The 24717-nt window shown below is 33.6% G+C and overlaps 1 protein-coding gene across 1 annotated transcript; it reads right to left on the minus strand.

Annotated features, from left to right (window-relative positions):
* Positions 1–5841: 5841 nt before the first annotated feature.
* LOC144544420 (wall-associated receptor kinase 2-like) lies at positions 5842–9971 on the minus strand. Its single transcript, XM_078292925.1, has 3 exons — positions 9001–9971; positions 7419–7586; positions 5842–6985 (listed from the first exon to the last, which is right to left on the minus strand). Exons 1-3 carry the CDS (start codon positions 9968–9970, stop codon positions 5874–5876), a joined length of 2250 nt encoding a protein of 749 aa, XP_078149051.1. The 5' UTR covers position 9971; the 3' UTR covers positions 5842–5873.
* Between the last annotated feature and the right edge of the window lie 14746 nt (positions 9972–24717).

The following is a 24717-nucleotide window of genomic DNA, read 5'->3' on the forward strand; positions in this document are numbered from 1 at the left end:
ATTGTATCTCTCAAGAATTTTATTTATATATGCTTTCTGAGACAAACCTAACAATCATTGTGATCTATCGCGGAATATTTCAATTCCGATCACATAGTTTGCCTCGCCCATATCTTTCATTTCAAAATTCTTTGAGAGAAATTTCTTGGTTTGATGTAACATACCAAGATCATTAGTGGCCAACAAAATATCGTCAACATATAAGACTAGAAACATTATCTTACTTCCACTGACTTTGGTATATATACAACGGTCAACGATGTTTTCTTTAAAACCAAAAGACGTAATAACATCGTTGAACTTAAGATACCATTGTCGTGAGGCTTGTTTTAGCCCATATAGTGACTTTTTCAATTTGCAAACCTTGTGTTCCTTCCCCCCAATTGAAAAGCCCTCAGGCTGATCCATGTACACTTCTTCCTCTAACTCGCCATTTAGAAAAGCTGTCTTGACATCCATTTGATGTAGCTCTAAGTCATAATGAGCTACCAAAGCTAAGACTATTCTGAGAGAATCCTTTTTCGAGACGGGCGAAAAGGTTTCATTGTAGTCAATGCCATCTTTCTGAGTAAAACCTTTGGCAACAAGTCTTGCTTTATATCGTTCGATTTTGCCTTTAGAATCACGTTTGATCTTGAAGATCCATTTACATCCAACTTTCTTGGAACCGTGAGGCAAATCAACGAGATCCCAAACTTGATTTTTATCCATTGATTTTATCTCTTCTTTCATAGCATTTACCCAATGTTCTGAGTCTTCACTTTGTATGGCTTTAGTGTAGGAAACAGGGTCGTCAATACTTGAATCAATTTCTAATTCATTGAAGTACACATAATCATCTATTTGATTTTGTTTACGCTCACGTGCGGAGCGTCTCAATTCAATAGGTTGGGGTTGTACTATCTCTTCGTTAACGACATCATTTATGGGAATTTCCTCATTCTCAGTTTGTTGTTCCAAATTGACATTAAGTTGCGGAGCAACATTTGGAACAGCTCTTTTCGAAATCATGGGCACTTGTACAATAATAGGTACAATGTCTTGCCGCGTGACTTCCTGAATGTCAACACTTGGTTGACTTGAACTCCCACTGTTTTCATCATTTTCGATGAATTTAGCATTTCCGGATTCTACAATTCTCGTACTATGGTTAGGACAATAAAAACAGTACCCTTTTGATTTTTCTGGATAACCAATAAAATAACCACTGATGGTTCGGAAATCCAATTTCTTTTCATGTGGATTGTAAATTCTTACTTCTGCTGGATAGCCCCAAACGTGTAAATGCCTTAAACTCGATTTCCTTCCCGTCCATAACTCAAAAGGAGTAGTTTCAACGGACTTACTAGGAACTCTATTCAACAAATACATGGCTGTCTTTAAAGCGTACATCCACAAATACTTAGGTACATTAACATGACTTAACATGCTTCTAACCATTTCAATTAAAGTACGATTCCTACGTTCGGCGACACCATTTTGTTGTGGTGTGCCTGGCATTGTGTATTGCGCAACAATGCCTCGCTTTTCTAAAAATTTAGCGAATGGACCAGGATTTTGACCCGATTCGTCATACTTTCCATAATACTCACCACCCCGGTCAGATCTAATAATCTTCACTTTTCGTTCCAGTTGCCTTTCAACCTCAGTGACGAAAATTTCGAGAGCGTCAACTGATTGAGATTTTTCATGCAAAAGGTAAATGAATCCGTAACGTGAGTAATCATCGATAAAGGTGATGAAGTATTTTTCTTTACTAAAGGAGGGGACGTCAAACGGACCACAGATATCAGTATGGATAATTTCTAATAATTGTGAACTTCTTGTGGCGTCTTTCTTTGATTGTTTGGTTTGTTTCCCTTTAATACAATCAATGCATGTTCCAAAATTTGTAAAGTCTAAGTTCGGAAGAACCTCGTTCTTTACAAGACGTTGGATTCGGTTTTTGGATATATGACCAAGTCTTTTATGCCACAAGTAAGCCGAATTATCATTTATCTTAGCTCGTTTAATTCCTACGTTAAAATGCACAATACATAGAGATTGGACAAAAACATTATCAAGACAAAGCTTGTAAAATCCATCAACTAAAATTCCATTACCAATCACACAATTGTTTTTACATACATAACAACAATTTGAACCAAAGTTAACTTCATAACCTAAATTATCAAGTTTAGATACAGAGATTAAATTCCTACTAAAAGTAGGTACATAAAGTGTATGAAGTAAATTTAAAGTACAGCCGGTGTCAGTAATGAGTCGATACGTTCCAACTCCCGCAACTGATACTCTTTCTTTACTTCCGGTCATCACTGATCTCTCATTTAGACTTGTGGTCTGGATTGAAAGGAATCCCTGCATGTTATTAGAAATGTGAGTGCTAGAACCAGAATCAAACCACCAGGTGTTATTAGGAACATCAATAAAATGAGATTCAAAACATACTAAGGCACTATTCATACCTTTCTTTTCGAACCATTTGTGACGCTTCATGCAATCTTTCTGGAAATGCTCAACTTTCTTGCAAAAGTTGCACCTTTCCTTGCTTGTCTTTTTGAATGTTCCTTTAGAATCTTTCTGGGTTGGAGAACCCTTTTTCTTTCCTTTTCCACCACCTGATTTCTTGACGTTGCTTGTGCTAGCGCCATTATGGTTCACAAGGTGGACCGCGGGAGGCTTGTTATCTTTGATTCTTTGCTCCTCTTGGATCAACATTCCAGACAATTCATGAACTGTCCACTTATCTTTAAGTGTGTTGTAGTTCATTTGGAATGGTCCATACTGATCAAAAGGCAAAGAATTGATTATAAACTGAACCAAAAATGGTTCCTCCACGGTCATCCCGACACCCTTGAGTTTTGAGGCTAAGGATGTCATCTCAAGTATGTGCTGGTGCATAGTAAGACTGCCATCATATTTCATGGTGGTCAGTTTTGACATTAGCGTACTTGCAACACTCTTATCAGCACTTTGAGATTGTGCTTTAACACTTTCTAAAAAGTCTTTGGCACTTTCAGTAGTCGGAAGCGAAATTTTGACATTAGTTGCCACAGTCATCTTAAGAAACATCAATGCCATTCTGTTTTGTTTCTCCCAACCAGCCATTAGAGCCTTTTCTTCAGCGCTGCTAGAGTTAGTAAGAGCAGCGGGCTTTTTGGTTAGGATGGCATCCTCAAGATCCATTGAGCCAAGTGCAAACTGCACTTGTTCATCCCATTCTGTAAAGTTGAGTCCATTAAAGGTCACAACTGACTGAACCATTGATGCGAATCCGGCACCGGCAGGAGTGAAACCTTTATTTAGAAAAATTATGAAGAATAATTAGATTTCAAGTGGTAATTATAAAATAGATATTTTCATCTTATTTTGTAAAATAATTACTCTAATTCTTTAGGATCAAGCTTCTTTGCATCTACCTTTAAGATCAAACTCGACAATATGACAAGAAACTAAAGAAAATCCTTACGTGAAACTTTTAATATCCTTTTATTTATCTTCATAACCCGTTCGGCCAGTTGTCTAAGTCTTGAAATCACAACCAGGAAAGTCAGGGAGCACTTGGCTCTGCTACGAGTTCTGACTTTCCTAGACATTGCTTCATTCTTAAGTTAGTACAACAGCTCTTACTAAGGTTTTTTTTTTTTTGAGTTAAGAAAATTCTCTTGTTTATTATTAGTTAAACTTTAAGTAATTATACTTATTTTAACTTTTATTAGGGAGATAGTAAAGAAAGAACACTTTAAGAGGTAAGAAGGCTTTAATGTAAGTATAATTAGGAAGAGATATTAGAAGATGTACGTTAATGCTTTGAATCTTCTAATTTAACCTTAATTCAGATATTAATTCAGATTTAGGAGCAGTGACGTAAGATAAACCCTAATCACCCTTTGGGGCTAATTAAGATCTACAACCTAATAATATAATATATCTAATATATATTATATAACACTAGATCCTAACAAATTAAGATCTACAACCTAATAATATAATATATCTAATATATATTATATAACACTAGATCCTAACAAATTAAGATCTACAACCTAATAATATAATATATCTAATATATATTATATAACACTTTAATTAGTAATTTTATTGGTGTCTCATCGTGCCACCTTTGGATATACACAATTGACAATAACGTAAATTACTTGCAACTTTAATGTATAAATCATAAGAACGACGTATCTACCTTTGGGCGTATACTTAATGTCTCATGATTTAATACGATAGCAATAAAAGAAAAGAAAAAAATAAATAAAACTACATTATTGAAGCACTTTAATTAGCAATTTCGTTGGTGTTCTATTGTGCTACCTTTGGGCATACACAATTTTACATAATAACGAAAGTTGCTTGCACTTTTAATGTGTTTAATCATAAGAGTGGCAGACCTACCTTTGGGAGTATCCTTAATGCCTTATGAATTAACACGCAATTCAATTCAATATCTATATGATGATTAAATATCATATCACATAAAATAATCATTCAAATTATTCTTTCAAGTCTAACCCTAACTTCCCCATAAACTTGCAATTCAATTGGGGATTATCAATTTTACAAGTTCTAATTTTATAGATTAATCTATAATAGTTTAATGAGGAGGGTTAAAATGCACCATTGGTTTGTGCCCCAACCATACCCCATGTCTATATCTCCGTTTACAAAGTTCAAACAGTCGATCCGAACCGTTCATCTTGTTCTACATATTAAAATGTGCTTAGAGACCAAATTTTATATTTTTTGGAATTTTTTTACTATTTTTTAGATAGGTACAAAATCACCGTTTTTGGATGGTCCAGATGTAGTGCTTTTGTACCTATCTAAAAAAATAGTAAAAAAATTCCAAAAAATATAAAATTTGGTCTCTAAGCACATTTTAATATGTAGAACAAGATGAACGGTTCGGATCGACTGTTTGAACTTTGTAAACGGAGATATAGAAATGGGGTATGGTTGGGGCACAAAACCAATGGTGCATTTTAACCCTCTCATAGTTTAATTATAGAAATTTAATGAATATTATGAAGTTTCCAAGCAAGGCTCTGATACCACATGTAAGTATAATTACTACATGAACATAACCACTTTGATCATCTTTAATTATGCATTAGAAAATGCATCATAAGAGCAAAAGACCATTAAAGATCCCAAGAACTTGAAACAACATGATATTACATTAAATACTATAATTAAATTAAAACATAATACATAAGCGTACCTCTAGCATTCATGGTGGTCAACAAGCAAGTACTTCAACGATGATCGCAAACCTTAGATCCTTTGAGGTTGCGCCGGGTCGATTTCTCTCTCTCGCTCTGTTTCACTTTTGCTAATGGAGAGCAAAATCCTTTTAATGGTTGTATGTGAGATTATGTAGAGAGAGGATCAGCCAGGACTCTAATTTATACCCTACACTCATTCTATCCATCAACGATATGAGTGGGGATGAGTGAGCGATTAATCCATAAATAGATATCCAATTATAATTCATGTAACCATTCTCCAAAAATATATGTACATATATAAATGGATATGTTTAATAAATAGGTTACTCAAAATATGATTCCATAAATAGATTCTAGAAATAGAATAACTGAATATTCTAACTTTAATAGAATAACTGAATATTCTAACAATACATGTTCCAGCAATAAACACGACACAAACAAACAAAGCGGAAAGCTTTTATTTGGCACAGTACACTCAATAAACAACACAAGTAACAACTGATTTGCAAGAAAATTATAACAAAATACAATATTTTCATAATTTTGCCTCTTCACATACATAAAACAAACTTTGAGGCAGGATTAATTAATCTACCTCACCTCGGTGCTGCGGTGCTGATTTCGAGAACCGCACTATATTGGGTAGCTAGTACTAAAACCAGATGCATCTGATAGAGAGGGAAATTTGCCGAGCAAGCTTTCTGTCTCTTCTTCATCGACTTGCTGACCTGGGGAGCTGTTATTGAACTTCACTAACCTCTGTAATTCATCCACAACCTTCCCCATTGTCGGTCTATCATCTCCTTTTAGGCTTAGACACTGCAGAGTAATCTCACAAATTTCTTCAATAACCTTCATAACATTTTCATCGTTAGTTACTATTTCCCCATCCAACATCTCATGATGCTCATTTTTCCTTGTTTTTGAAATAAAACATGTAGCCAAGGGCTGCTTTTCACCCTTTTCATCGATATAAACTGCCTCCTTCCTAGTCAGGAGCTCCAGTATTACTACCCCAAAGCTATATACATCACTTTTCTTTGTTATTATCTCCGTGTAAAAGCACTCTGGGTCTACATACCCAAGTGAAAAATGGACAAGCTCAACAATTTCGTCTACTGGCACAGCACTTGAAGCTCCAAAATCGGACACCTTCGCAGTGTAATTTGCATCTAGTAGTATATTAGCAGACTTAACATCACCATGAATGATAGAGGGAGAGATCGATTGGTGCAGATGATCTAGAGCCACTGCCAAATCTAGAGCAATTTTTAGCCGAGTACCCAAGGAAATTGACCTTCTACTGCTCTTTCTATGAAGCAAATCAAAAAGTGTCCCATTCGGGACAAACTCATAGACCAATATAGGAATTTTAACCTCTAAACAACAGCCCAATAATCTAACTACATTCTTGTGGTTTATTTTTGAAAGAAGAATGATTTCATTTACAAATTCTCCTCTTTGTGTTTCTTCAACTTCTTTTGCTTTTTTTATGGCCACGACCTGATTATTTTCTATTAATCCCTTGTACACATTACCCTGGCCTCCTGTGCCTAATATATGAGTTTCACAGTAATTATTAGTAGCATTTTGTATTTGCTTTTGACTGAACACATGGAGGTGGTTGTCCATCATCTGATAGTATCTCTTGTACTCTTCTTTTTCCTTCATGTGCCTTCTATGCTGTTGATACCAAACTAGAAGGACACATAAACCCGAGAAGATACCAGCGCCTAGAATAGAATCTGTATTTATGAATGAAGAAAAAATTAACTTCAATTTATTTATCTACAATTTAGTTCTTTCGTAAAATTAAAAGCAATAAATCAGGCACAAAATTGCTGTCATAAAGGAGTGCAAAAGGGTGCTATATTCTGAATAAGTATTGTTCTGTGGATACCAATAAACAATTATTATTTTCCATTTCAAATAACCTTTGATCTCGGTTGTTAAAATAAGTTGATTGTCAATGCATTCTTAAAATGGGTTGTGTTAACACAAACTTTGTGACAGCCAACATAACACTACAAGAAGATCATCAACAATTGGTTTCTCTACACTCTGTATTGGATAATTAATTATCATTTTTTCCTGAAGCAAACAAGACAAGTAAGAGTATCACAATTGAAATTGGAGGGATGTATTTATTATTATTTTTAATCCACAAGGCATACTTACAGATAGCCACACGAGCAGGATAGGGAAATTTCTCTGGAGTCTTAGTGCAATTTTTGGATTTCCCGTCTCCTGTTGTGCCTTTCGGGCAGGAACAATTATAGCTTCCATTAGTGTTTTCGCAAGTTCCCATGCAATGGTACACATTCGGAGATTGACATTCATCAATGTCTGTTAAGATCAGTCAAAACAAGAGGTTAATACTTGCATATTTGGCAGATTAATAGTCTGATGCATAGTCTTCCGAGACCACATCTGGCGTACCATACTGGTAGGTTTACAGGAAAACATACTTGGTAGCGGAAGATAAGTACATCATAACTTAGGCTATTTTAAGTGATTATTTTCTTCTGGTCCATGACATTAATTTAGTGCACCATTAAATCTAAATTCATTCAACCTATTTTATTCATAAACTCGTAATTAAGAGTGGGGGATTGTTAGAAATTTATTTTAAAACTCAAAATTTATATAAACAAATATTTATTTTAATATTAATGTGTTTTAATTTTATAAATTATAGAGCTACTTGCGAATACATATTCAATATTTGTTTGATGTTATAGACAATAACTTTATGAATTAATCATGCACCACAGCACCAGCTTTCATATGCAATTAATTACATTTTGACGTTTGAGCTTTGATATACAATTAATCAATTTTCCGTTTGAAGTTTGAGCTGATGCATGATCCGTTTATTTTGTTCAATATATTGAAACGGTAAACATATAATGAATATAAACATAAATGTCACGGATGTATAAATTTGCTTATAATACATGATATTTGAAGATTAGATCATCAGATCATCCTATAATCTATTCAACAATTCACATTCTCTTGCTCTTCCTATTAGCTCTATAATTTATAAATTCAATTTCTATTCTTCCACAAATAAATATTTTCTTTATAGAAAACATATTATTCTGCTATCATTGTTGAAAGAAGCTACATCAACCTCTACCACGGTTGCGCCCGAAGGTAGAGGAATACCGGCGTAACTTGGGGCAAGCTTAACCGATTATTCCTGCGTTTAGGACGGGAAGTTGTCTTAGGTCCGCATTTTGCAGCTCCGGGTAACAAAGTTTTAATTATATTCTTGATTATATTTTTAATATAATTGTTATTTATTTTATTGATCAAAATTCAGATTTAAAATTAGTTGGTTAGTTCATATTTTTTCCAACAAAAACACAGACCTAACAAAAGCAAAAAGAAATATAGAAGAAAGTAGGTCCAGTTTCTTATAAGACAGTTTCATATAATGTTTGGTACGATTACGATTCAAATGTCCATTCTATATAACTGGGTGCGTGGCCAATCTACTACTACTAGTTGATTTACAGATAAAGGTATAAAAATATAAATAATATCACGACTGACAAGATTAAAAATTGCTGTGCTTACTCCTCTTACTAATGAAGAAGATCATTTATTTATTTCTAGTCCCGTGTACATGCATCAGACAAAAAAAAAAATTCAAGGGGATCCAACATTTAAATAAATATGAGAATGCCATTTAGAATGGATATCAAACAGAGTGAAACAGGATATCAAACAGAGTTCAATAAAATTACATTACCTGTGCATCCGTTAGGGTGGTAGGGGTTGCCCTCATAACCTTGCGTGCAGTTGCAAAGGTAGCCTTCTCCGTTGCTTGTGTTGTAGCAACTGCTATGATCGCTACGGCATGCCGGGTTAGGGTTCTTTTCTGTTCCATCTTGGCACGACGTGCCATTGTCCCTAATAGCCCAATCAAGCACAACTGGCACATCTTTCTGATTCCTCTGAATGAAATTTTGGTCAATCAAATCCTCAACTCGGAACTTGTACCAGTCTTCCTCAACCAGAACAGCATACATGCACGGGTTGTAAAGCCAGGCAGGGTTTTTGCTGTAACCCCACCATACTCCATAATAGGAGAGCCCTGTTGGTATTGCAGTCTGGCAGCATCCTAATCCATTGCATGAATCACCTTCACCAATTGTGCTATTCATGATCTGGCTCTCACAGAAGGACGCACAGCCTGACGAGTAAGAGCTGTCTTTGTTACCATGGCCAACTATGTATGCCAAGGTGTAGCAGCCAATTACTGTGAATTTGTTGCGTCTGTTGGAAAAGAGATAATTAGGAAGATCACTCAGATTCAAGTATGATTCCTCAATGCTTTCATATCCGTGGTCCACCTGATAGTAGCAGCGATACCCAATGTGTTTGAGGACATGTGCTTCACCGCTGGTTATGTTGATATCTAGTAGTTCAATATTGGTTGCTGGTTCAGACCCCAGGAAGGCTTTAGGGGGAATGGTGGAGTTATCGCACGTTATATTGAATCCATCCCGACGACATTCGGGACTGGTTCCAAATGGATATGGAATGGTGATATTGCCGCAGTTGTCTGGGCATCCAGGCAGTGACGTGGGTGATGTTGAGGCTACCAAAGGTGTTAGCAAGAGTAGGCTTATCAGTGACAGGTAAAGAAAACACTGGAATAGTAATTGTCTCACAGAAGCCATGGATCTCTCTTTCTCCTTCTGTTCAAGACTATGCATTAACAAAGGATTGGTAAATGAGATATATAGAGATCGAAAATATAATTCTCTTATTTTTCTTTTTTAAAAATCCGAAATCAATTAACAGCGCGCAATATAGGTTGGGCTGACTTTGGCTAGCAACTCTTACTAGCCTCACAGCTACATGATTTTGAGTACCTTTGGTTGACTTCTAAAATATTTTTGTTTTAAATCAACTTGTACCAAAGTTCAATGCAGGACATACGAACATATCATATTTTAACACAAAATATGTTTTTAATGTAAATAATTGTAAGATATATCAACTGGAAATTATTGGGTCATGTGCACACTCCTAAAAATTTGCATTTGACTAAGCATTTGACAAATTAAGCATCATGTTAACATTTTTTTTGTAAGATAAGAGGAGAGATTTAAAAAAACTTATACTGCAATTTATTTTTAGCTTCATATGTGTCTCTATTTATAAAAGGAAAATAAAAACTAGCCATTGCACTATTAATTACAAGTACAACCACTAACTCCTAACATATTAATTACATGACACTATTTCCTACAACTAGCCGTTACAATTCAAATTTGTAACTAACCATTGTTTTTAACACTCCTTCTTAAGATAGAAATGTATATATTGTACAATCATAACTTGCTTATAATTTTCTCAAATGGACTTGGATCCAAGCCTTTAATGAAGATATCCACGAGTTGAGATTCACTTTTTATGTAAGGTGTTTCAATTTTAGTTGAGAAGCAACTTTTCATATTCCATTTTGTTCTAAGGCTTTTAATTCCTTATTTATAGCCTTACACAAATTGGATTTTTAATTGCTTCTTGGTAATTTTTTTGTTCTAATTCTTTTTCAATACTAATGAGAAATGTATGGTATTCGGTTGAGATATTGTCATATAAAACAATATTTTCAATTGATTATTGTACCGAACATGTCATATAATCTCTAAGTCTAGTTGATGATTGTCGTCCCTATACGATCTTCTAACTTTCAAATTTTCTTCAGTTTCATTTTCATTTATGTCACTCATAGTCTCATTTTCTTGATTAATAATTTCAACTTGATGATTATTTCTTGCAATGGAATTCAAATGATCTAAGTAAGGAAAAACTATAGTGTTATTTTTACTATTTGGATATGTTTGATGAATGATTTCTTTTTCTTGGAAATATGATTCATTTTAAAAAAATGAAACGTTTCTACAAAGATACATTTTTAATTAAATGAATCATAGCATTTATAACCCTTTTTATAGGATGAGTATCCTAAGAAAATAGTTTTTTGTGATATAAAATAAAGTTTGTCATCCTTTTGATATGTATGAACATGTACAACCAAATACTCTCATATGGTCATGAGTTATTTTTTGTTTATAAAGAATTTCTAATGGACTTTTATTTTTTAAAATGACAATAGGTAATCTATTGATTAAATGAGTGGTACAAAGTACGGCATCAGACCAATAAATTTTAGAAATATTATTTTGAAATAATAAATATCGTGTCATCTCTAATAAATGTCTATTTTTCTTTTCCAATACTCCATTTTGTTCAGGAGTATTTATACAAGTTGTTTGATGTATAATACATTTCTCTCTAAAGAGACTTGATATTGTTTTATTTATACATTTGATTTCATTATCCAATCTAAAGATTTTTAAGTTTACATTAAATTGTATTTCTATAAGACATAAAAAATTAAAAAAAACAATCAAACACTTCATCTTTAGATTTAAGTAAAAATAACCAAATTACTTTTTAAAAATCATCAATAAATAAAATAAATTATTTGAATCTATTATATGAATCAATTGGGATCGGTTCCCATACATCAGGATGTACTAAATCCAAAACATATTTATTTTTGCTAGTAGAAAGAGAAAAGGTAAGATTTGTCTGTTTTGCTAACTTTCAAATTTCACAATTAGCACAATTTAAATTTTTAAAATCTAAAATACTATTTAAAATCTTGTCAAAAATATGCCTAAGTCTCTTATGCCAAAAATCAGAGTTAATGACTTTTGCGGAAGCACAAAAATTTATTTTGGGGTTCAAAAGACTTTGGTTTACATGTCTTGAAATCCTTCATCAATCTTAATGCTGGTTTTCCAGGCCTTAAAATACAACACTTATACAAGAAAATATTGCATTACAATTTAATTTTTGTGTGAATTTATTTACAAAAATTAAGTTTACGGAAAATATTTCTATATATAAAAAGTTATTAATTTGTTTAATGCTAAATTAATTTCTTCAATGCCATTTATTTTTGCCCTCATACCGTTTGCAACCATGACAAAATTATTATCATTGGTCGGCTTGAAATTTGACAGTAGTTGTTTCTTTCGAAACATATGGTATATTGTACCACAATCTATAATAATTTGATTAAAAATAAATGTTTTGAATTAGAAATAATACCACATGAGCTCAATAACTGGTAAGGATATATAGGGACTTAAAACCAGCAAAACAAATATACTCAAATGAAATGGATGAGTCATCCTTAATTACTAATCATAACCGGATTTCTTCTCAGAAACTCAAACACCTTGTAACCGCTTATGGTTAATAAAAATGGGGGCTAGACCCTCATCTTTTAATAATAATAAAAATACTAAAATCTAAAAATCATATTAAAATAATTAAAACGATACTGAAATTTGAACAAGTTACAATTTTCTGTTAATTCGTTAAAATTCATGCACCCCATAATAACTTTAATCATCAATTTTTGTTTTTTAATTTATAAAATCTTACGTACAATAGCGAGTGATATTCAAGATTCATTTATATAATTTATTCACAATGAGTTATAGAAGCGAACTCATCTCTTGCACATTTTAGGAGTTACAATTCAGGGCTTCATTACAAAAAAAAAAAAACTAAAATTTATTATTTTGTACTATAGCTAAATTAAGAGCTAGCCATGGAATCAGCGTTTTATATTGTGCTTTGTAGCACTTGGTACTTGGTACCAAGATACTCTTTGTTAATTTCATAATGAAATAGGTCGGTAACGTTACGTTCTTTTGCCAAATATATATATATATATATATATATAGGGATGGGCTACGCTACTCCATGGAGTAAAACACGTTTGTACTCCACTCCGTATTTTCATTGTGAAAATTCAAACGACCGATTCAAACCGTTAGATGTGATCTACATATTGAAATGTGCTTGGAAATCAAATTTTACATTTTTTGGAATTTTTTTCCTATTTATTAAGCATTTTTCAAAATTTCTGTTTTGCTGTGAACAGTAAAAAACAGTAAAATTTTCTGGACCATCGGATCAGTAATTTTAAAAAATGCTTAATAAATAGTAAAAAAAATTCTAAAAAATGTAAAATTTGGTCTCCAAGCACATTTCAATATGGAGATCACATCTAACGGTTCGGATCGGTTGTTTGGATTTTCAAAATAAAAATATGGCAGCTTGGAGCACCAACTCATTTTACTTCATGGAGTAGCGTAGCCCATTATCTGTGTGTGTGTATACATATATACATACATACATACATATATATATAGAGTTAGGCTGGGGTGCTATGGATAGCATAGTGGCCTCTATGCTACGGCTCAATATTCGAGTTTTCAAAATCCAAACGGTCGATCCGAACCGTTCATCTTATTCTCCATATTAATATCTGCTTGGAGACCAAATTTTATAATTTTCTGAATTTTTTTACTATTTATTAAGCCACTTTGAAAATCGCTAATCCAACGGTTTTACTGTTTTGTGCAGCCACCGTTGGATCAACAATTTTGTAAAATACTTAATAAATAGTAAAAAAATTCAGAAAAATGTAAATTTTGGTCCAAGCAGATATTAATATGGAGAATAAGATGAACGGTTCGGATCGACCGTTTGGATTTTGAAAACTCGAATATTGAGCCGTAGCATAGAGGCCACTATGCTATCCATAGCACCCCAGCCTAACTCTATATATATGATGTGGCTAATTTGCTACCGGCGGTGCTGCTGCTGTTTTTTTTATTTTGTGATGTCCAAACAACAAATCCAAACCATTAGATATTTAATATATACTATAATCTACTTGGAGACCAAATTTTACATTTTTTGGAATTTCTTTACTATTTATTAAGCTGGTTTGAAAACCGCTGATTTCAATGGTGCAGAAATTTACTGAAATCAGCAGTTTTCAAACCAGCTTAATAAATAGTAAAAAAGTTCCAAAAAAATATAAAATTTGGTCTCCAAGTAGATTATAATATATATTAAACATCTAACGGTTTTGATTTGTTGTTTGGACATCACAAAAATAAAAAAAGGACGGCAGCACCTCCGGCTAAAATGCTGCCGGCAGCAAATTAGCCGAACCCTATATATATATATATATATGAGTAGAACTAGGGTGCTCTTAAGCTCACCAAAGTTTTGGTAAGCTTAACTCTAAATCTCATCAAATTGATTTTAAATGACAAATCTGAACCGTTGAAACCCGCCTACCTTACGTGTGATGCATCTACATGTGAAATTTTTAAATATTCGAATTAATTTAGTATAAAGTCAAGCGGTCAAAATTAGAAGGTTAATAAATTAATTTTAGTGCATTCATTTTTGAACGTTTTTTGACCGCTTGACTTTATACTAAATTAATTCGAATGTTTAAAAATTTCACATATAGATGCATCACACGTAAGGTAGGCGGGTTTCAACGGTTCGGATTCATCATTTGAAATCGATTTGATGAGTTTTAGAGTTAAGCTCACCAAAACTTTGGTGAGCTTAAGAGCACCCTAGTTCTACTCTATATATATATATATATGAGCTACGATAAGCCATGGAGTAAAACGCGTTTGTACTCCACGCCGTATTTTCATTTTGAAAGTCCAAACGACCGATCCGAACCGTTAGATGTGATTTCCATATTGAAATGTGCTTGGAGACCAAATTTTACATTTTTTTGGAATTTTTTTACTATTTATTAAGCAATTTTGAAAATTGTTATTTTGCTGTGAATGATAAGCATAAATTATATACACAATTTGATCTGATTTTTATTATAGAATAGCTCTAATTATCATGTATTTTGAGTATAAAGTGAATAGATTACACCTAGAATTAAGTTACTGCAGTTGTTTGGCTTTAAATCGCAGGAAAAGACGAAAATGGAAGAAATTAGTTCTCAGTGTGGGTCAACCACCTACACTCACGGCCAGTGCGGATGCACTCAACACTTAGCCAAATTTTCAGCCTCTCAGCAGAACAATAAATTTTTCCCAAGCCTACTGCGGACGCACTGGCCATCCAGTGCGGATGAGCCCAGCCGCACTGAGGACTTAACCGATATCAGTAATTGTGCACTCACCACCAGTGCGGACGCACTGAACCTGCAGAAAGCCAGATTTACACGTTTTCAACACGGTTTCTATTTTTGGCGCTTCATGGACGTGCTTTACAGCTAAATATGGACAAGACAACCTGGGAAATAATCCGAATATAGCCCCCACTCGCCTCACAACTATGCTTCTTAATTGGGCATAGTCCTTGGCTATAAAAGCAGGAGTTGATTTCCTATTCAAGCATCATCCAATCTCATTCTCTCTCTCCACACACACAATACTTAGCAATAAATTCTGAAGTAAGAAAAGCTTTCAAGCAAGGAGAAGAAGGGTTTCTTGAGCAAGATTTCAGCAAGTTTGAGGTTCTTGATTCAATAAAGGGTGTAATCATTTCTTTATTTCATTTCTTCTTACTTTTGCCAATTTTTGTAATGGATCTCTCCATGAGGGAGTAGATCTCTCTCTAGGGGTCTAGGTCAATGCATCAACTTGTTTAATTGTATCTTATTCGGTTATTTGTTTTTGTTATGATTGTTTTATGGGATTTGATGTTAATTTCTGTGATTTATCATTTGTGTTAATTACATAATTAGTACTTGAATTGTAGTATCCCGTTTTGGATTCGAAAGAACCAAAATTGACTGTGATCAATAGGATAGTACCAAATTATGAATGCAAATACCCTAGGTTTGGATTAGGATCTAACCAATTTGTAATCTAAGCCGGAACTATATAAATTAAGGTTAGGAACTTGGTGAAGGACCTAACCGTGAAGCCAAACCCTAATTAGGACATCTCAAATCGAATCGGGTATTGGTATGATGGACTTAATTGAGAAGTACCAATATTTGAGGAGAGGAGAGACTAACAAGAGCTCAAAGAGTCTAGGTAGCTAGGGTGAATGACCTAATCGTGAAGTCAAAATTACTTAGACACGTCATTAATTCACAAAAGTGACTCTTAATGATACATTAGGTTAGAAACATCATCAAATCATACATGAACTCAAACAAATACCGAATAGATAGAGTTAGCAAGGGATTGTAGACCGAATGCCCCTAGATCTTCTCAAACTAGAAAGCAAACCAATCTTTATTTCATCTATTTACTTTAATTGTTTTAAAATTTCTCTCTCTCGGGTATTGAACCAAAAACTAGGAATTGTTAGAACAACCCCCCCCTCCAATTTACTTTTATTGCACTTTACTTTCTTCCTTTTCTGAAATTTATTATTTAAATTTATTATTACTCCCTGTGGATCGATACTCGACAATATACTACACGGTGGGATTGTATACTTGCAATCTGAACCAAAAGTGTATTTAGGGATAAAAGGTACATCTCATTGTACTGAAGCTTTTTACCATACCCTTTGGACGTAACAGTGAACAGTAAAAAAAGTAAATTTTTCTGGACAATCGGATTAGCGATTTTTAAAATTGCTTAATAAATAGTAAAAAAATTCCAAAAAATGTAAAATTTGGACTCCAAGCACATTTCAATATGAGAACAAGATGAATAGTTCGGATTGGTTGTTTGAAGTTTCAAAATGGCTAAAATGAGCAATGACTAATTTTAGCCCAACTCATATATATATATATAGGAATTGACTAGCATGCTACGGGTTGCATTGTCCAAAATATGCTACGGTATTTTTGATCGTCGGATTGCTTTAAAATTTGTGCACATGATGGAGCGTTGATTTTAAATTAACGGAGATGGAAAATTTGAATTCTCTCTCTCTATCCGTTAATATTCTCGTATCCAAACCCTTCTCTCCCTCCTCTCCCGACCAAATTATTTCCCCAACCCTCACTAGGGTTTTGAGGGTTTTTTCTTAGCCTCCTCTCTGTCGCACCCTTCCCTGCCCGCTCTCCTCTACAATCGCTACACCCTTCCCTCTCTCCGCTGGTGTTGTTCTCCTCTTGTGCGCTGCCCTCTCTCCACTATCAGATCCCCTCTAAAATCATGTATCTCTCTCTCTCTCTCACCACATTAAGCATTCTTTATTTTGTCTATTTAGCAAGAAGTCGGTTTAGCAATGCCTGATTTAGTGGTGTGAATTTTTGAAAATGTTAAAAATTATTGCAATTTTAAATACCATGTGCTTATAAGAAATTGTTAGTTTACATTTTGAACTTTGTATTTTTTTGCGGTATTTCGCATAAACTTAAGTTCCAAAAAAATGCTAGTAGTTTCAGCCTGAAAATGGAAGAGGGACTAGTCTAAGTAGAATCAGAGCTTACTGACGCCATAATCATCAACAACTAAAAAAAACTGGTACAATGGTACACGGATCAAAGCTCCGGATACCATGAAAAATTAGTTTGAGAGTAGAATTAGAGAGATAAGAAGAGAGATGATCATAATAATTTGTATTATTGCTCAATCGATTGCAGAGTCTCAGTGCCTTTATTTATAGGCATGATTACAAGAGTTGCAAGAGTTTGTTTAACCTAACAACCTGCTATTAATCTCTTAATGTTGTTTGTTAACATCTACATTTATATGAAGCTCTTGAAATGTTACTCGTATGTTTTATTTTTGTTTCAAAACTGTTTGTTAGCTTGTAAGTTTGATATTAAATTTATTAGTTTGCAAAACAGCTTCCTTATTTTGATATTTGTAACACTTGATGTTTGTAAATTAAAGTATTATGGAATGTTTGTAATTTTATTCATATGCCTCTGTTAGTCTCATTTGATCTCAAGTTGGTACATATCAAAGGTTCAGTTGGTTTATATCAAAGCATCTCAAGTTTTATGGGATTATTTGACTAAATTGGCACAAATCATTTTCTTATGATTTGGTTAACCATGCTAAAAAGGCAATTTGAGTTTTATAATGCCCTTTGTTTGGTCGATGTATGCAATTTCAGTTGTTATGCATTTTTGTTGACTTTCTGGCAAAGGAACATTTGATATTTTATAATATTTAATTTTTTTATGTTAACTTGGGCAGCTCCGGATCTGATCTAGGTAATATTTTATTTGGTAGCTGTGTATATATTAGCATAGAATGAGAACTATTATTAAAATAAAATCTAATTGATATTACCTATGTATGGGTCCTATACTAGTAAAATATATTGTCCCATGGATTGATTTTTTTCTATTTCAATACTTTCTCTCAAAATTGACATTAATTACAATATTGATTCACCTCATTTTTGGTTCCCAACTACAGAGGAATTGAAGAAGAATGCGACTTACATCACCACTCCAGAGAAGGGAATCCTTAATTATAATGCCCCTTGTTTATCTATCTATGATTGCCTTATTCTCTATGTTCAGATTATCATCTCCCCTCATAATGCCCTTTGTTTAGTAAATTACTATTTGTTTTTCTTTTCAGGAAATTGCACAAGGAGTGCCTTAGCAAATTTTATGGTTGTTTTTTTCGTAGATTAAAAAGTGGAGTCTAATGTGACAGAACGAGAGTTACAGAAGAAAATGTACTAGATTGGTGTAACCAAGTTTTATTTTTATTTTATTGCTTGTGCGACTAGCAATATGGCATATTTTTGCTTGTAACTCTTCTTTCCTTGTAATTTTTGAATCAATGTATTTAGAGGAACTAAGAGCATGGAGCATAAATTTTGCCATTTTTCATTTTGTTCTGATTTGTTGTTGTGCATATACATAGTTGTTGACAATAGTAATTTATTTTTTATTTACTTAATCAAAATAAATATTAATTGTTTATGAAATAAAATATTTTCTACGAAGAAAAATTAATGAATACAAAATAAAATATAGAAATGTAAAGTTAAAATTCAACATTTTATATGTCTTTTGTGAATTTATTAAGCTTTTTTGTTATTTTATGGAATAGTCTATTTAATTTCTAAATTAGAAACATATTAGTTTTATAAGTAATAAACTATAAATTAGATTGTTATATGTCTAAATTTAATTATTATGAGTGCTATAGTGGTTTATTTGAAAAATGTAGTCCAAAACGTGCTTCTGGCAAAAAAATCCGAGTTTCCGATCCGATTCGGCCGATTCTGACCGATTCACCCGATTCCAATTCCACGATTAAATAACCGATTCCGATTCCGATTTTCAGAACCATGCATTTAAGACCTCACATAACAATCAAAGATAGAAAGGTTAAAAACTGACAACAAAACACCCTTTGATATGAACCAACTTTTATTTATATAATAATAACACTTGTTAAATAAATTCACTCAAAAAAATAGAATCATGACATAATCATATTTATATAATAATAACACTTGTTAAATAAATTCAGCTCAAAAAAATAAAATCATGACATAATCAAACTACAGTGTTTCAAATGTTACTAAAATAAAAATAAAAAAATAAAAATGCTATAGCTATGCAACAAATCATTCAAGTACAGTGCAAGTTACATATCATCCATCTCAACTAAATCAAATAAAAAATAAATTTTTCAAGCTACTACCATCCATTTTAGATTAATACATCCATATGTCTTTGGAATGCCTCAATAAGCCAAATTTCTATCATCAAACATTTCTACCCAAAAAAAAAGAAGTTAGTCACTCGGTACTGGTACATGCTGGTAATGGATCCCACTGGAATATAACAAAAATCAAATCTGCAATCTTTGATAACTACTAAAGTCCTTGTCATATTAAAAATAAAAGAATAAGCACAAACCAAGCTGTTGTAGAGCCAAATCAACTTCTCGCTCTGAGAAATTCATACTGAGTAGAAATGAGCGTTTTTCTGTATTACCAACAGAAGGCTGAAAAATAAAACAAAAAAACAAATAAATAAATAATTCATGTAATAAGACAAATTTTGTAGAATATTGAGACTATAGATTAAGAGATACTTCAGAGGAAGAGAAATTATATGCAATTAAACTTGATCTGTCCAAAACTTATCCTCCAGGTTATTTTCTGTGACAGGTCCATCTGGTGCTTGCACTTCTTCATCATCATCATCAATATTAAGAATCCCTTTATCATTATGAGCACAAGAAATTGGGAGCTATACATACAATGCTCTACATACCATTCTAACAGTGACTCACTAAAGAAGGATTTGGATTGTTGGATTGGTACTTAAAAATTCTAGGTTTTATAATTTCCATGAGTTACCTGATATTTGGATTGGTACTTAAAAGCCTTCAATTGAGATTCAAATCAGGCTGGTATTCGTGAGTTACCTGATATGTGGAGAGGGTAGAGCGAAAGGAGAGGAGAATTGCATCCACGGAGAGAGGGCAACACAAGAGGAGAAAAACCCAGTGACAGTAGCTAATTAAGGAGATGTGGCAACGCGAGAGAAGTGCTAAACCCTAGCGAATCTCCATGGGGCACGCTAAGAGAGAGGAATGCGAGATGGGAGGGAGCGGAGCGGGAAAAGAAAAAAAATCCTACCGAGAGAGAGAAGGGGACGGGAGAGAAAATAACAGAGAGAGAGAGCGATTAAAATTTTCCGTCTCCCTTAATTCAATTCAGCCCTCAATCCTGTGCACGAAAATTAAAGCAATCCAACGGTAGAAAATCAGTAGCAAATTCTGAAGTTAGCTATGGGTTGCATGCTAGCCAATTCCTATATGTATATGTATGTATATATATATATATAGAGATGGGCTATGGTGCATTGCAATGCATAGGCCATGGTGTGCATTGGACCATAAATCACCGATTCAAAGTCCAAATGACCGATCCAAACCGTTCATCTTGTTCTCCATATTAATATGTGCTTGGAGACCAAATTTTACATTTTTTGGAATTTTTTTACTATTTATTAAGCCACTTTGAAAATCGCTGATCCAACGGTGGCTTCTGATTTTACTGTTCCAAACAGTCACCGTTGGATCAGCGATTTTCAAAGTGGCTTAATAAATAGTAAAAAAATTCCAAAAAATGTAAAATTTGGTCTCCAAGCACATATTAATATGGAGAACAAGATGAACGGTTTGGATCGGTCATTTGGACTTTGAATCGGTGATTTATGGTCCAATGCACACCATGGCCTATGCATTGCAATGCACCATAGCCCATCTCTATATGTATATATATATATATATATATATATAGAGAGAGCGAGATGGGCAATGGTGCATTGCAATGCATAGGCCATGGTGTGCATTGGACCATAAATTACCGATTCAAAGTCCAAATGACCGATCCAAACTGTTCATCTTGTTCTCCATATTAATATGTACTTGGAGACCAAATTTTATATTTTTTGGAATTTTTTTACTATTTATTAAGCCACTTTGAAAATCGCTGATCCAACGGTGACTGTTTGGAACAGTAAAATCAGAAGCCACCGTTGGATCAGCGATTTTCAAAGTGGCTTAATAAATAGTAAACAAATTCCAAAAAATATAAAATTTGGTCTCCAAGCACATATTAATATGGAGAACAAGATGAACGGTTTGGATCGGTCATTTGAACTTTGAATCGGTGATTTATAGTCCAATGCACACCATGGCCTATGCATTGCAATGCACCATAGCCCATCTCTCTCTCTCTCTCTCTCTCTATATAAATATATATATATATATATATATATATATATATATATAGAGCTAGGCTACGGTGAGTTGCGAAGTAAAGCGACTATTTTACTTCACGCTCATATTTTGCGATTTTAAAGATCAAAACGTTGATCCGAACCATTCATCTTGTTCTTCATATTGAAATGTGCTTGGAGACCAAATTTTACATTTTTTGGAATTTTTTTACTATTTATTAAGCAATTTTGAAAGTCGCTGATCTGATAGTCCAGAAAATTTTACTGTTCACAGCAAAACAACAATTTTTAAAAATGCTTAATAAATAGTAAAAAAATTCCAAAAAATGTAAAATTTGGTCTCCAAGCACATTTCAATATGAATTAAATATCTAACAGCTCGGATCGGTAATTTGGACTTTCAAAATAAAAATACAGCATGAAGTAAAAACGTGTTTTACTTCGCAACTCACCGTAGACTACCTCTCTCTCTCTCTATATATATATAGATAGGCTAATATACAATTAGGAGTGAGTAAATTGCTCATAACTCGTGAGCCACTCATAACTCGCTCACTAAATGCTCACTTGAACTCGCTCATTTATCCACTCACTTAAACTCGCTCATTAACAACTCGCTCATTTATTAAATGAGCGAGCATGAGCATGCCCCAACTCGCTCATAACTCGCTCATTTAAAATTTGCCACATCTAATCCCGCCGCCACATTCAATCCCAAATATTCATAGTTTATACATTTATTTATTTTTTTAAACAGACGCCTCAAAACAGTGTGCTGTTGTTAGTTTATGTTTTTGGATTTATGTTGGATTTTTATTAGTGCTGCTTTAGTTTTTGTTGATTGTTGTTTGTTGATGCTATTGTTAGTTTATGTTGTTATTATTCTATTTTTGTAATACCGTTGATTTTTTTGTTATTATTCTATTTAATTGAATTATGACAATTTATTAAATTTTAGTACTCATAACTCGTGAGCCGCTCATAACTCGCTCATTTAAAACTCGCTCATTTCCGACTCGCTCATTTATTCGCTCGCTTGAACTCGCTCATTTAACAACTCGCTCATTTATTAAATGAGCGAGCACGAGCATACCCTAACTCGCTCATGCTCGCTCATTACTCACCCCTATATACAATCGATTGCACCACGCCTCCCGTGCAACCAAGTGGTTTTCCGATTTTTAAAGTCCAAATGATCGATCCGAACCGTTAGATGTGTTCTCCATATTAAAATCTGCTTGGAGACCAAATTTTATATTTTTTGGAATTTTTTTACTATTTATTAAGCCACTTTGAAAATCGCTGATCCAACGGTGGCTTGCCAAACAGTAAAAATCAGAAGCTACCGTTGGATCAGCGATTTTTAAAGTGGCTTAATAAATAGTAAAAAAATTCCAAAAAATGTAAAATTTGGTCTCCAAGCAGATTTTAATATGAAGAACACATCTAACGGTTCAGATCGATCATTTGGACTTTAAAAATCAGAAAACCACTTGGTTGCACGGGAGGCGTGGTGCAATCGATTGTATATTAGCCTATCTCTCTCTATATATATATATAGGATTTGGCTAATATGCTATGGGTAGCTAAGAGGCCTCCCGTGCTACGGCTCAATATTCGACTTTTCAAAATCTTAACAGTCGATCTGAACCGTTCATCTTATTCTCCATATTAATATGTGTTTGGAGACCAAATTTTACATTTTTTTGGAAAGTTTTTACTATTTTTTTAGATTTATTGAATATCGCTGTTTTTTATGGTCCAGATTTGTCTGAAAAACAGCGATTTTCAATAAATCTAAAAAAATAGTAAAAAATTTCCAAAAAATGTAAAATTTGGTCTCCAAGCACATAATAATATGGAGAACAAGATGAACGGTTCGGATCGACCGTTAGAATTTTGAAAAGTCGAATATTGAGCCGTAGCACGGGAGGCCTCTTAGCTACCCATAGCACCGTAGCCAAGTCCATATATATATATATATATATGAGGAGAAATCTGATTACCACAATTTTGAGTCATCACAACTATTCTTTACATTTTAAAAGTCCAAATCATCGATCCAAATTGTTCAACATGATCTCCACAATAAAATGTGCTTGCAGAATTTTACATTTTTTTGAATTGTTTTACTATTTATTAATTAATTATTTTACAAAAACTACTCAAATTCAGACCATTGAATTTTGTACCCATCTTAATAATGATAGAGGTCAAATTTGTCATGATTTTCCTTATTACTTAGCTATATTATTGTCATTTATCGAGTTACAATTGCTTATTTTTTAGAGAATCATATTTCTTTTTGTTATTTCACTTGATTTTAGATAATTACATATTTTCAATGATTTTGGAGCAAAAACAGGCTTAAAATACGCAATTCTGACACCTCAGCCTCAGGCACACGGATGCCGTCATCCGCATGATATCCAGAAGCGCTACCGCATGGATCTCAGCCAAACCACATGCTATTCCGGAGATGCTATCGCAAACAATTATGCCACCCGTACGGATCTCAGCCAAACCGCATACTATTCCAGTATCGACATGCAAAAACTGCCAGAACAGCAGTTACAGATCTAACTTCCCAATCAAGGCCTACTTAAACAAATGGACGCCTGGGAAAGGAAACACACTCACACTCTCTCTCTCGAATCACAGAACACAATACACATCTGAGAGCACTTAGCACTAGAGTTTCACTCTAATGGAGGCTATGCAAAACAGAAATCACTAAGGAATAGCAAAGTCTCAACTAGAAAGGAAGGAAGAAACAAGGCGTAAAGACGGCGTGCATGAGATAAGGGGCATCATAGGTGTTCTCCCTCCATCTCTCTCTATTGTCCTCCCTCTTTATGTACTTTGTTTCTTTTGTTGTTGAACCCGCCATGAGCGACTAAGCAACCATATTCTAGGGTGAAGACATGTAATCTTGAATTCTTACGAGTTTAATCT

This window comes from Carex rostrata, chromosome 26 (assembly GCF_964058835.1).
Source record: "Carex rostrata chromosome 26, lpCarRost1.2, whole genome shotgun sequence".
NCBI classification, from domain to species: domain Eukaryota; kingdom Viridiplantae; phylum Streptophyta; class Magnoliopsida; order Poales; family Cyperaceae; genus Carex; species Carex rostrata.